Below are 14,664 nucleotides of genomic sequence, written 5' to 3' on the forward strand. Positions count from 1 at the left end.
GGTGAGGGTGTCAAAATTCAGCCCTGGCTTTCCCACCCTACTCTCCTACCCAACTTGTACTGTTTACTGTTGCGTAGTTTCGACCAAATCCCCGACACAAACAACCTAAAGGTTTGTTTTGGCTCATGGGTGCAGAGATTTCAGTCCCCAGCCCTTGGACCTGGGCTAGCGGTTAAAGTGGGAATGCGTGCAGAGAGTGTGAGCTCATTTTAGACAGGAAGTGGAGCGTGAGGACGAGATTAGGGGGTGACCTCCTTCCTCCCGCTAGGTCCTGCCTGCTTTGAGTTTCCAGGACCTGCCCCCAATATAGCACCATTGCTGAGGGAACAAGGGCTCAATATGCACAATTTGGGGGAGACAGTTCATACTAAACTGCGGTAGCACCTCCTTCGTGGCTCTCTTCCTGTTTCTCTGGCCGCTTCATTGTCTCCTGCATGGCCGCTGCTTGTACCACCCCCGGTTCTGGAGTTCCATGGCGTTCGGCCAGTGCATCTTTTCACTTCGTGAATTTTCACTGGATGATGTCAGTAAATCCTGTCACTTCTGCTCCTAGTTGCGTTCAGGGGAGTTGCTGCTCAGATCCGATGCCTGACCCATGTCTGGTGATCCCCTCCAGGACCTGACCCATAGTGTGCAGGGTCACCTGCCGTCCCCAGCCCCTTCATTCTCCTGACCCTCTGGCATTGTCTGCTTCAGTGGGCAGCACCGCGAACCGCCCATCAGATCTGGGAGTCGCTTTAATCCCAGGATCTTTCACCCTTTAGATCCAATCTGTCACTAAACCCTTTTGCTAAAGCCTCCTAAAGACTCGCCAATCTGCCTTCCGCCGTGGCTTTAATCTGGGCCTGCACCATTTCTTACCAGTGGCACCGGCCTTGTGCCACCTTGCAGTGTAGCCCTGTGATCTCTATAAACGAAAGATCTGGTCCTGGCAGCCTCGTGTTTGTACTCTCTCGGTGGCTCTTAGTTGCTGCTGGAAAGAAAGTCACACACGCGTTGATAGATGATCTAACAATGCTCCCTTGCTAATCTATGTAATTTTATATTAGACCTTCATGAACCATTTATAGTTTCTAAACGTACCCTGCTCGCAACGAGATCTAAACTGTAATATGGGGACTCTTACTCATTTTGTCTTCTTTAAAAAATAATGATAGCCTGCAACCCCGGCCCTGGAGTCAGCTGGAGACAGGCAGGTCCCTGAAGCTCTCACTGGGCAGCTGGCCTAGCCAAACCCACAAGCTTCGGGTTCGGTGAGAAAACCCTGTATTGAAAATCAAGGTGGAGGCCTGGGGAGAGAGCTCAGGGCTCTAGAAAACCTGCTGGTCCTATAGAGGACTCGGGTTCATTTCCCAGCACCCACAGCAGGCTTCTCGCAACGACCTGTTAACTCCAGCACCAGGGGCCTGACAGCCTCTTCCTTCAGGACTTGCGCGCGCGCGCGCGCGCGCACACACACACACACGCACGCACGCACGCACGCACACGCACGCGCGCGCGCGCGCACTCTCTGATAGCCACGCCCCAGTCAAACCCACCAGAAACCACTCCTCCACCATCAGGAACTCCTGAGGATCTCGTGCTCATAGCAGCTGCAAGCATTACAAGTTGTTTACCAGAAATTCAGGATCTGGGGGGTTCACAGCTCCCAACAGCCATAGTCATCTGAGAAGAGGGAACTTTAATTTGAAAAACTGCCTCCATGAGACTGGACTGCAGGCAAACCTGTAGGGCATTTTTAAAAATAGTGATCAATGAGGGAGGGCCCAGCCCATGGTGGGTGGTGCTATCCCTGGGCAGGTGGCCCTGGGTGCTACAAGAAAGCAGGCTGGGCAAGCCATGATGAGCAAGACAATAGGCAGCTGCGTCCATGACTCTCGCATCAGCTCCTGCTGCCAGGATCCTGCCGTCAGGTTACAGCCCAGTTTGAGTTCCTGCCGTGGTTTCCCTCAATGGACTATGATATATAAACCAAATAAACCTTTTCCTCCCCAAGTTGCTTTTGGGGTTTCATCATAGAAGTAGTAGCCCTGACTGGACTAACCCACATGACATACATGTACATCTGTCACAAAGCACGATAAGTATGTATGTATACACATATGTATGTATGTACGTGTGCATGTATTACATATGTATGTATGTAATAAAGTTTCACTGTTTACAAGTAAAGGCTCAACAGAGGACCAAAAAGGCCTGAAGGTGCTGATAATGTAATTGAACACGCCCTGAAGTCAGTCAGTCTCTTGTCAAGCTTGTGTTCCCACTGGGAATCTCCTGCCTCTTGGGTGGGGCTAGAACCAGCTGAGCTGTCTACACAGTGGGCGGGGCCTAGGTTAACTTCCCATCTTTCCTTGGTCTTGTCCCCGGTGTCTGAAATGAGGCGTACTGTAAGGCTGGAAAAGGGGAATGTGGGGACCATGTGGGAATAAGTTCAGGATTCGGCTGGTAAAAACAAAGATGGCAAGCAGGTGTTGGAACAACCATCCCGGTTTGGAATTCCATGATGATCCATATTCCGCGGCACTGTCTGGCAGACTGTTTGCTTCCTGGGACGTGAACAGATCACTAACTGTAGATGGTTCTCGGTCTCTATGGTGACGTTGCCTAAGGTTCAGACTTCCAAGTACAACCTTCTGTCCCGGACACTCCGTTAGGAGTGTTTGGTTGCAAATAACAGGAAAACCCAAGAACAGCGCTTGTCTAACACAATACCGAATCTAGACGTAGGCTAGTTCACGTCCTCATCTGAGCCACTCAACACGCTGGCCTCTGTTGCCATAGCGATACCAGGTGGCTTAAGGCCCAGTCATCAGGTCTGTGTTGAAGGATGTGGGAAGGGTTTTCCTTATCAACTGTATTTTCTTTCACTAAGAAATGATAAGAAAGACTTTTGTTTGGGTTTTCCTTTTCACCAGAGTCATCGTACATGGCCGTCTGTGACTTCAAGAAAGCCAAGAAGAGTGGACTGAACGAGGCGTGTTAGTGTCCTGAGTGAAGGTGGGATGATGTTAATGAGAAAAGAAGGGGTAAAGGTGAGTGACCCTCCCCTCTCTGGTCCTCCGTGTCCCCACCAGAAGGCCACGGACGGCTTGTCCCGCATCCGGTTGTGAAAATCCCCTCCACAGGGCTCTGTTCACTCTTGACGTCCAGATGCATTCTCTGACCTGAAAAGCGCCTTCTGCCAAAGGCAGCTCTCGTTAGATAACCTTGGCTTGGAGCAGAGGGGCAAGCTATTGGTGGGATTGTATTCTGAAAAGCCACCCTCTTCCACTAGTTTCTCCACTTGAGCAATTTAATCAATCACGTCTAATATGTACGCAGATCATGTTAATCTGAGGAGCACAATCAGGAGCCTGGGTGGCCGTGTTGGAAGTGTGTCGGAATGACTGGCTATACATATAGAGACGTTAGTCCTATCTTCAGTGTTTATATTGATGGCCCTTCACAATGGTTCGGTTTCATGATACGAATTTGTTGGAGTTCAACTCAAGCAGCTCATGTAAAATTAATTTTTTTTCCGCTTCAGTTCCCATCACTAATGGGTTGAAGGCCAGCGTGCTGTACTCTCTCTGCCGTACCCTCCTGTTCCTCGGGTGCCAGCGCTCGGTGTTCTGATTTTGCTCTCCCCCGCAACTGTTGGAGCGGTGTGGCTGTCCTATAATTCTCTCTGGGCCTCATTTACATTTTGTAGTCCAGGCACCGTGGATGAGAATGACTGTGTTTCCTGGTCCCAATGCCCCAAGAGATTGTGGTGGCCATGATTTCGGTCTGAACCTGGCCCTCTCCTAGTTATCTGTGACTGGGCAGGAAGTCCCCACCTTAGCATTCTGTCTGTAGACACCAAGGCTATCAGAAGCAACGCTGGCAAGGAGGAGCCGCAGAGTCAGGCAGTTCCGCAGCACCGACCAGACCACCTTAGCAAATGTGTGTCCAGCTGCATCTACCCGCCCCTCTCCGGGTAGCACATACATGCTCACAGTTTACTATTTCATCATCGGTTTTAAGCTCTGCCGTCTCCTCTCCATGTGGTCACTGAATACTCCGTGCCTTATTTCCTTATCTGGAGACGGCAGTGGTGCATTGTGGGATTGTTTTGAGGACCGAGATTTCGCACGTGCTATATGTATTACACAAGTATGTGTGAATACCTAGGATGTACACTGTGCCCTGCATGATGTACTATAAACGTGAAACCCTGCCAGGGGCATCAATCATGTCTAGGTAATGTCCACTGTTACCAATCCTCAGTTCAACATTCTGCGATTCTAAAATCCAAAGCTCTTGGAAAACCCATGTTTCTTCTTCACGTTGGTAGAGATTCCAACCTGATCTGAATGAAAGGGTTTGCAGGGCCTGGCCTAAAGGGATGCGAGATGGTTTCAAGGCCTTGTTTAGTTCCTAGGTACAGATATTCACACATTTCTGCTGAAGAAATGGCAGTGTGGTGGGTTATAGGGTGTGATACCAGCCCCACTTACCCCCAGCAATATGGCATAATACTACCCATTTCAAATGAAGAATTCTGAAATCGGACGCTTCTGAGCTCAAAGTTGCTGAGGAGGGTCTGGAACCTGGTGTGTGTGCACGTGCCTGTGTGTCTCACCCTCCACTGTCCCTGGGTAAACGCATTGTAGTCTCTGCCTTGGCAACAGACACTCTCTGAGCACCTAGGGTAGCATTAGACCCATGTGGCAGACCCAGGTCAGGGGCCTTCAGGATAGCATCTGAAAGTGGCGCTGAAGTCGCCAAATCCAGGGCTAACTGTACCTGACCAACGCAGTGGGGGCTGAGGGTCTGGCTGCCAATGAACAAAGCCTGGGAGTTTATTTGCTGAGTGGGACTTTGCACATCTGAAGCCGGAAGCTGCAGTCACAGAACAAGACACTGCGGGTGTGATGGGGGCTCTCAACATGCTCTGGGAGGGAGGAGCATCAGAAGGGATGCCCTCTCCTGTTTCCAAAGAATGAAAGTGTGGCCAGAGGAGAGGAATAGCAAAGGACAGGAGTGGAGAGCAGGGGTGGCTACCTAAGCGGGCACTTGAGGAACGACCTACAGTCTGGTCTCTCAGCCCTGGCCTATGGCTGCTGTCACAGGGTTCTTGGTACCTCCATCTTTCATTCTCCAATGTCCCTGTTTGGACTATTAAAGGAAGTGGTCCATCCTGCTTGTAGGCCAGCTTAGGAAACCATGGACTTAACCTTAGGGGACGGCAAAGGCATTCAAAAGTTTTAAAGGTTGTACGTCTGAAAAGGCGATTCAGGGGATTTGGGCCACTCTGCTGCCCAATAAAAACAGCCTTTTGTTTTATTGTGCCAGTCATTCTGTTGGCCTCAGAGGCGACTGGAAAAGAAATCAGACCTGGGAAAGTAAGCTAAGGACTGGCCACCTGGGCAACTGCTGCCGCCACAGGTCACTGGGATTGTTTGTGAATGTCTGTGTGTCTGTGTATACGCATGCCTAGAAATAGAAGCAGTGATGCATGACCCCGGGCAATGAAGCTGTCCTCTCCTTAGTTGAACTTCCAGGAATTCCTGCACTGTTTGGAACTGCTCCCCCGAAACAATCATGTCTGTCTCAGAAAACTCAGGAAGGGTGGCAGCGCCGTGTGTGATTGTTTATGTGTATGCACGTGCATCTGTGTGTGCACATGTGTGTGTGAGTGCATGGTGTGTGTGCACATGTGTGTGTGTGTCTCCCTCGCTCGGCTGCATTTCCTAATTCGGTTTTCATTTTCTTTTATTTACTATTTGATTTTCTCTCATGGTCAGATCTGGCAGTTGGCAGATACTTACCATTTTTATATTTTCAACCCAGAAAAAAAAAAGCAAGAGAAATTTCAGTAGAGCCTGAGATTCGTGTTTTCGTGTTTTCTGTTTTGTGTAGGACGCTCTTGGTGCTCTTGAGACAGGGATTCGTCCCTTGGGAATCCTTTGCTTTTGGTTTGTAATTCTGACACATTTTGAGCTCTCCTCCCTGCTGCTGGGGAGGCGGAAAGATAAAAGCTACAGGGCAGCTAGTAATCCCTGCTGGTCCTCATAGTGAGGTGCAGTTTACCGGAAGCTTAGCTGATAAGAGGCAGAAGGAGGGATTGGAACTGTCCAAAACAGCTGAGAAGGCTTCTATGTGGTCAAGTGTCTTCACCATGACAGTGGCCCTGAAAACTACTTCCTGAAAACTACTTCCTGACTGCTCAACCCGCTTGCCTAGAAGACTCCAGGCTGGCTCGTATCTGTGTGAATTCATTGCAGGCAGGTAAGGCAGAACATGGAAGATACAGACATTGGGATTTGACTCCCAGGAGAAGACCCACATAAACAGACAGCACAGACACACAATATTGCAATAGTGACTTATTGGTATCTATTCAAATACTTGCATTCTTTCTCTGGGGACAGACTAAATTAAATTATAATTTTAAAACTGGTTTTCTTTTTTGTTTGTCTGTTTGTTTTTCAAAACAGAGTTTCTCTGTGTTAACCGTCATGGCTTTCCTGGAACTCGATTTGTAGACCAAGTTGGCCTTGAACTCACAGAGATCTACCTGACTCTGCTTCCCAAGTGTTGGGGTGTGCACTACCAAGCCAATCTTTTTTTTCTTTCCTTTTTTTTTTTTTTTGTTTGTTTTTGTATTGAGAAAACCCTGGTTAACTATAGTTCCCTGCATACTCCACAGAGGGATGGCAGTTGTCACAGGTTATCAGACTCTGTGCATCTGGCAGAAGGGGAGAAAAGCTACTTGGGTGCTTCCCTTAGTTAGGGTTTCTGTTGCTGTGAAGAGACACTATGACCATGGCAACTCTTATAAAAGAAAAATATTTAATTGGAGAAGTTTACATTTTCAGAGGTTTAGTCCATCATCATCATAGTGGGGCATGCAGGCAGACATGTTGCTGGAGAAAAAGCTGAGGGTCCTACATCTTGACAAGCAACAGGAAGTGGTCTGAGACACTGGGTGTGGCTTGAACACATATGAGACCTCAAACCCCGCCTCCACAGTGACACACTTCCTCCAACAAGGCCACACCTATTCCAACAAAGTCACACCTCCTAATAATGCCTCTTCCCATGAGCTTATGGGGGCCACTGACATTCAAACTACCACAGTGCTCCTGGCCCATTTGAGAACTTCTTCAAGGTTTATCCACACCCCAGTAAGATTTCTTACTTTGGGATCCTTGGCCTTACACTAGGAGTCTAGGAGACCCATTTCTTAGATGTGTGGTCATATGTGTATTTATGGGGAAAGGAAGGTTCAGAGTACTCACAGGGGGCTTGTGCACACAACAGTGACAGGAACAAAGATTTTTTGAGCATGGACAGCCACAGCTGCCTAATAATTCAACACTCTTTGAAGTGATGTTTTAAAAATCATTAAAGGATGGCTGGCATATAGAGAACAAGGTCCTTGAGTTTTCCATGGTGACCCCAAAAAGTTCAGCCTTGACCTATGTCTATCAGTCTTGACAAGCTTTGCGGGTATGCAGATCCGTTGCCCCCCCCCCTTCTGTAGTAGGCAGCTCAGTTGTCCCCCTTCTTCTGTAGTAATCACCTCTACCCCCCCCCTTTTCTGCAGCATTAATAAGAGTAGAAATCAGCCTATGGAAAGGGGATTTCCGCTAATGCAGGCTGAGATGGCCGAGCAGTGCTTGCCAAAACAGGCTTTAGAATTAGACTAATTGAGTAAAGTTAGTTTCTCAAGGTCATCTCCAGATGACATTGCTAAAACATACTGTAAATGCAATGCTACCAATGGCCCCCCGCAGAGGAATAGCATTGTACTTTATTGACCAAGAGGACACATACTTTGCCTTTCAAAATGAGCCCCAACTGTCATAAGGCGATCCCTACCTCTCCCTGGCAAACTGCAAGAGCATAGCATAGCCACCACTGAAGGGGATGCTACTCTCTTTTAGGGATGCTTGAGAAGCCCCGGGGAGACTTGAATTGGCCATTGAATGCCTCGTTCATATGGAGCTCTGACTGCTACTTGCATTTCACAGGTGGGATGCTGGATGCTCCTGGCCATTTCCTCTACACCCTGCTTGGTCCTGTTCTTGCTTACAGCTTGATACTTCTGTTTCAGTGATGACAATGCTTAGTGATGCTAGCCTCATGGAAATGGCACAATAGCCATTAAGTGTGAATGGTAACTTACCTGTAACCCACCAACCTTCCTTCCTTCCTTCCTTCCTTCCTTCCTTCCTTCCTTCCTTCCTTCCTTCCTTCCTTCCTTCCTTCCCTCCCTCCCTCCCTCCCTCCCTCCCTCCCTCCCTCCTTCCCTCTCCTCCCCTCCCTCTGTTCCTCCGCTCCTTCCTTTTAAGACCTTTAACTTACTTTAAAGTGCCCAAATCCAAGTGCCCTGTTTTTCCCGAGAGGGTGTGAGAGAGCCTTGATTTCCACACTGTTTATTTGCTCAGATTCTAGCTTTCCATGGTTCCGGTGAGTGAGATAAATGACCCAGAAAACTGTGCTTAGTCTAGACTCACCGTGTTCCCAGCCTCGACTCAAACACTTTGCAAGTTATGGCGGAGACAGAGGCAGGCTTTCTAGTCAAGGGCCAGTGAGTTTTTCCTATAGCGGGTGTGTTGATTTTCCACCGCACCAACTAAACACCTGAGATGTTCAAATAAGAAGAGAAAAGACTTCTACAATGCCTGACTTTGTAAGTTTTCATGCATGGCTGGTTGGGCTTCCTGGATGTGGAAGACCAAAAGAACATTCTGGCAGGAATACCTAGGGCAACCAACTACCTGCTCTCTTCAAGGGATCTAGGGAACCAGAAGGGGAAGAGATGGGGCAGGCTCCCATTGTTCCTCTCAGGGGCATGCCTTATATGACCAAAAACATTTTCAGCTTGGGTTCTGCCTCTTAATGATTCATCTCCTCCCAAGAGTGCCAGGGGCTGGGGCCAAATCCTTAACACGCAGGCCGTGGGGAGACACCAGAGCAGCAGTCAAGACGTACATACTTTAGGCTCTGTAGACGTGTGGTTTCGGATGCAGATATTCATCCCAGCAGCTGCGGTATAAAAGCAGCCGTAGACAATATGCAAATGAGCGGGGGAAACTGCATGGCAATAAAATTTCATTGTAGGCACTGAAATTTAAATTTCATGTAATTTTCACATCCCGTGAAACGGACCTCTTTTTCTTCCCATCCTTTAAAAACGCATCTTAGATCGTAGATCATGTGAAAACAGGCAGCTGGCTGGATTTGGCCAGCTCCAGGTGACCTCCAACCTCAGAGCATATGGTGCGGCGTCTTAGCTGCCAAGATAGCTGTCCATCAGGGTTTGCGTCTTTGGCCGGTTCCTGAAACCCACAACCTCAGAACACATGGTGCGGCGTCTAAGCTGCCAGGAGAGCTGTCCATCAATGTTTGCTTCCTGAAACATGGTAGAGATCTACACAGAAAGGCCAGCAGGTAACTAGAGGAGATAGTTACACATGTATGCATCTGTCTGACGGATGAAAGTTTCTTTAAAATCCAAATATTCTGTTGAATCCTTCGGTGGGAATTACAGGATCATGTTCTGCATGACAGCCCCCAGACCTCGATGGCACACAGTGGATGAACTTTGTTTCTCTCTTGTGTGTCTACGAGTCTGTGGGAGCTGGTGTGTGCCACTCGCGTTTCTCTTCTGGGTCCAAGACTGGGTGGGCTAGCTCTTTTCTGGGTAGATGCACAAGCCAGCAAAGCTACCAGCATTTGCCTATTTCAGTCCTCTGCTTGTTATGCTGCTCAAACACAGCCCGACTGCAGGTGGCTGCCTATCCCGATTTAAGAAAAGGGGCCAATAGCGAGGGTGGGGACTGGGCCCTTATATATGAAACCAGCCAAATCTCAATCTTTAAATGGATGGCAGATGCCACCAGGTAGCAGGACACACACGTATGAGACATCAGAGTAGGGTAACAGGAATGGAAAACCAAGTATGGAAGGATGCTCGTCTCCAGATAAAAACAGGTCGGAAGGGGCTGTCCTCCACTGTCCATGCAAATGCTGGTGCCCATGACAAGGCTTCCTCTGCTGGTTCCCTAGTGCAGGGCAGTGCTGTCTCTTCTCATAGCTGGGTGACCTCACCCTGTCCATGGCTCCAGCAGTCCCTCTTGCTGCAGCCAGGACTGAGGATTTGCCCTGCCCATCCTCTCTTAAATATTTCATAAGTTCTTCCAGTTGCCATGGAACACATTTGGGATCCAATTAGAATTTCTGAGAAACCTTGTAAAAGCCTCTGCCATGGTCTCTAGGCATCCAGCTGTCTTATTCCACTATCTGAAGTAACCATCTAGCCTCTGTGTGTGTGTGCATGTGTGTATACACACATGCATGTCTGTGTTAGACAACTGTTGTTTGTAGTAAAGGACATCTAGAATGGGATTGGAAGGAGACCTGCTTTTGACTAGATGTCTTTACAGTGTTGGAGTAGCTTATCTTTATTTTCGAAATAAAATATATGTCTTTGGTTTTGAAATGAAGTAATTATGAAGAGAGCTAGCAGAGGAACTGAGACAAGGTCTACACTCACTGGAGATGAAGCAGAAGAAGAGTCAGATACCTAAAAATAAAGCCCAGATTCCTGGGGCATGGTCATAATTCTGAAGCTAAGTAGCATGTTCTGTAGTAATACGCTGTAGGCAGAAGTTTCTGTCCTACTCACCAATTCCCAAATAACCAACACAGAGACTCAATATTGATTACAAATGCTTGACCAACAGCTCAAGCTTATTATTAACTAGCTCTTACAACTTAAATTAACCCATTTCTATTAATCTATGTATTGCCACGTGACTCATGGCTTTACCTGTTTTCCAGCATGTCCTGCTTCCTCTGTGTCTCATGGCAATTCTGCTGACTCCGCCCTTCTTCCTCCCAGCATTCTCAGTGTATCTTCCCACCTATACTTCCTGCCTGGCCACTGGCCAGTCAGTTCTTTATTAGCCAATGAGAGTAACATATATTCACAGTGTACAGGATGATTCCACAACAATACACCGAAGTTCACTTCTGGCTCTTGGGTTATGTGCATGCCCTGGAGCACAGGGCACTCCAGCCTGCTAACCCCACAGTCTCTGAAGAGCTGGCTGATGCTTTCTTATGAACTCTTAGTTGTAACAAGTTAAAACTGGTAGAGGGGGGGGGTCTTCAGTAGGTGTAACACTGAGGCCCTGAAGTCGTGAATCCTCCTGGTTACACAGATCCGCTCTATAGACTTGAGCAAGTTAGGTTATTTCAACTATGGTTCCCTGTGGTAATAGTTCCTGTTCCATAGCAAGCCTCTGAACACCAAAGTGGGTATTTTACATAAAGCTCTCTCACTACAGCCTCTAGCTCATAGGCTGTCCTGGGTAGTGCAGGATAGTTTGTTAATAAAGGATATCCTATATCCAATTGAACTGGAGGGCTTTATGTTAAGAGAAACAAACCACACAGAGAGTAACACTTCATGCTCTCATATGGGAACGCTGAAAGTGTTACACAGAATACAGTATAGGAGACTAGGAAGGGCGGAGGGAGATGGGATGGATCTTGGTACCAAATACCAATAGGCAGTGTAAGTCCCAGGGTTCTGCAGCACCATGATCAGAGCTGTCAATCAGCCTCCACATAGTTCATAAAAGAGCTCCCAACAGAGAAGAGTTCAAAGGTCATTCTGATGTTCAAAGTAATGATAAATATCTGAGGGGAAAGAAATGTTATCATTCTGACTTGGTCATTATACATTGTATATAGATCTTGAATAATTGCCCATACGTACCTGCAATAATTGTGTGTCTGTTTTTAAAGTATATCCAAGGACTGGAGAGATGGCTCAGTTGGTAAAGTGCTTGCTATACAGTTGTGAGCTCCTGAGTGTGGATCCCAGCATAAAAGGCCAAGAATAATGATACAAACCCTTAACCTCAGCACTGGGGTAGCAGGAGGGAGGTGGAGATAGGCGGAGCCCTAGAGATCACTGGCCAGCCCAGCTAGCCAATGGGTGAGCTCTAGGTTCAGGGAGAGGCTCTGTCTCTACTACAGTAGACAGTGGTAGAGGAAGACGCCTAACGTCAGCCTCTGACCTCCACACAGACACACAGATACATATATCCTCTCGTGTACATGCACAGGCACCTGCACACACACACACACACACACACACACACACACACAGGCAGACAGAGACACAGACACACACAGAGAGAATCTAAGAATCAGTTTCCTCTTTGCTTTAATACCTCCGGCATGAAGGTCTCCTTGTTGGAAGCCTTTTCCCACTAAAAGTCATATTGAGTTTAGAATCATCTGTAATTAATGCTTGTAAGTCTTCATACATAGTAATTATGTGATCCATAATTTTCTCAGCTCTATCCCCTATTCCACCTCCTTCCCTCCCCTCACTATGTTGTAGGCTTTATAGTTGTTTTTTAATGCATTTCGTCTCATTTAATGTCATCCCAGCTACTGATGCAGGCTGAAAATACTGATGCGTTTTAAAGAGTATTTACATAAACCTATGGATTAGGAAAGCAAACGGCTTGTGGGGGTGTGCTTTTGGCAAATCAGAAGCATTCGTCAGACAGTTTATTCCTTCAGCAAATACTAAATGGCCATAGTTGATCATTGATCCAGCAATGCTGGAACAGGACAGACTGGACTCTGCTCCGAGTCCACTCACTGATGCGAGATGACCTCAGATGTCACGAAGAATAGGACTGTGGCCTCGTGGTCACAGGCCAGCCCGGAGAGCTACTGGAGGACGGTTGTTCTTAGAAGACCGATGAGCAAATGGTCGGGGCACAGAGAAACAGACGGAGGCTGTAGTAGGTGGAGGTCAGCGGAGGGAGAGCTGGGGCCAGGAACTCCTCAAGGCTGAGCTGAGCCAGCCCTACATAAGCCAGCTAAGGCACAGTGAGGAAGTGTTTGGGTTTTGTGTGGTGTTGGTTTGGTTTTGTGACTGCCTGGATATCCCCACCCCACTCCGTGTCCCTAGAACCTCTGAGAATGTTCTCTTGCCCAGTGAAAGTAGCCTCACCAATGTGATGAGGTGAGGTGCAGAGGAGGCCTATAAAGAGGGTCAGAGTCAGAGGAGGTGAGGAGGAGCCATGAGTTCAAAGATGCAGAGAGCCTCCAGAAGCCAGAAAATAAAAAAACGTGTTCTCCTGGGAAGCCTCCAGACAGTTGTTCTCAACCTGTGGGTCACAACCCCCTTGGGGCTGTATATTAGATGTTTATATTATGATTCATAACAATGGCAAAACAATGAAATAAATTTATAATTGTGGTCACCACAACTTGAGGAACTGTATTAAGGAGCCACAGCCTTAGGAAGGTTGAGAGCTGCATGAGAAGGCACACAGCCCTGTCAGCGCTTTGATTTCAGACCACTCTCCAGAACTGTAAAAGGTTAAATTTATGACGTGTTCAGCTGCTAAACTGTGGGGTTTGGTTTTGTTTTTATAGTAGGAAACAGATTCTGGTTTCTAGTTCTATAGTGCAGTTGGGGGTGATGGTGGGAGATGGCTCAGTCAATAAAGCGCTGGCCTTTCAAGCTTCAGGACCCAAGGTCAGATCCCCAGCACCCTCATAAAAAGCTGATTGTGGCAGTGTGTGTCTGTAACCCCAGTGCTAGCGTGGCAGACAGGCTGGTGCTTGGAGTCTCTGGCAAGGTAGTTTAGCCGAAGGGGCAGGTTTTAGGTGAAGGGGAGAGACCTTGCCGAAATAGAGTGGGGAAGCAATTGAGAAAGATGCCTGACATTGGCCTCTGGCCACCACACACACACACACACACTGTCACACAACACTCTCTCTTTCTCACTCACACACACACTCACTCTCTCTCTCACACACACACACTTTCTCTCTCTCACACACACTCTTTCTCTCTCACACACACACTCTTACACACACACTTTCTCTCTCTCACACACACTCTCACACATACACTCTCTCTCACACACACACACACACATTAATAGTTAACAGTTTTTAAAGTGCAGTGGGGAGCTAGTAGAAGATTTTACAGGAGAGCAAAGAGATCACACTTAGTTTGTAAAAGATTGGGCTGTTGGTGGTGGATTGGTCTGAGGATACAGAGAAAAACAAGCAAGCATTCAAACAAACCAACCAACCCCCCCCCCCAAAAAAAAACAAAAAACAAAAACAAAAGCAGGGTGATGCTGTGGAGTAGAATTGAGAACATGTGCGGAAGTAGAAGACTGAGGGGGAGCTGGGCAGAAAATTACGTTTTCTCTTTGGAATGTATCGCCACCACTTGAGATGCTGACTGAACCTTGAAACTGAGGAGCACAGCAGCACAGAAAAGAGATGACGCGCACACACGCGTGCACACACACACACCACCCCAGGCAGAGTTCACCCTCCATAGTCGTGACCAAAGCTCTGTGAGAGCGGTTTACAATTCTGGTTTAGAATTTCAGAGTTCTCAGCCTGTGGATGGCCGGCTTCGTTATCTGGAGTCCGAGGTGAGGCTGTGTGTGAGGGAGAGTGTGGAGGGAGAGGCTGCTTGTCCCATGCAGACAGGAAATGGGAGAGCAAGGAAAGGAGCAAGATTAGGCATAACATTCAGAGACCCTACTTCTTCCAATGAGGAAGAAGCTTCTGGAACCCCATAAAATATCACTGCCAGCTAAAGAACAATGTGGAAGCCCACGGGGGACA

The 14,664-nt window shown here is 47.8% G+C and overlaps 1 protein-coding gene across 1 annotated transcript in view; it reads left to right on the forward strand.

The window, feature by feature from the left end:
- Positions 1-14,664, forward strand: part of Tmcc3 (transmembrane and coiled-coil domain family 3) — a 251,321-nt gene that overhangs the window by 98,553 nt on the left and 138,104 nt on the right. The window contains exon 2 of the mRNA XM_057757870.1: positions 2,919-3,035. Within this exon, the coding sequence (XP_057613853.1) occupies positions 3,006-3,035 (30 nt within the window). The 5' untranslated portion in view covers positions 2,919-3,005. The remainder of the gene's footprint in view (positions 1-2,918; positions 3,036-14,664) is intronic.

The sequence above is a fragment of the Chionomys nivalis genome, chromosome 25 (genome assembly GCF_950005125.1).
Source record: "Chionomys nivalis chromosome 25, mChiNiv1.1, whole genome shotgun sequence".
Taxonomy (NCBI): domain Eukaryota; kingdom Metazoa; phylum Chordata; class Mammalia; order Rodentia; family Cricetidae; genus Chionomys; species Chionomys nivalis.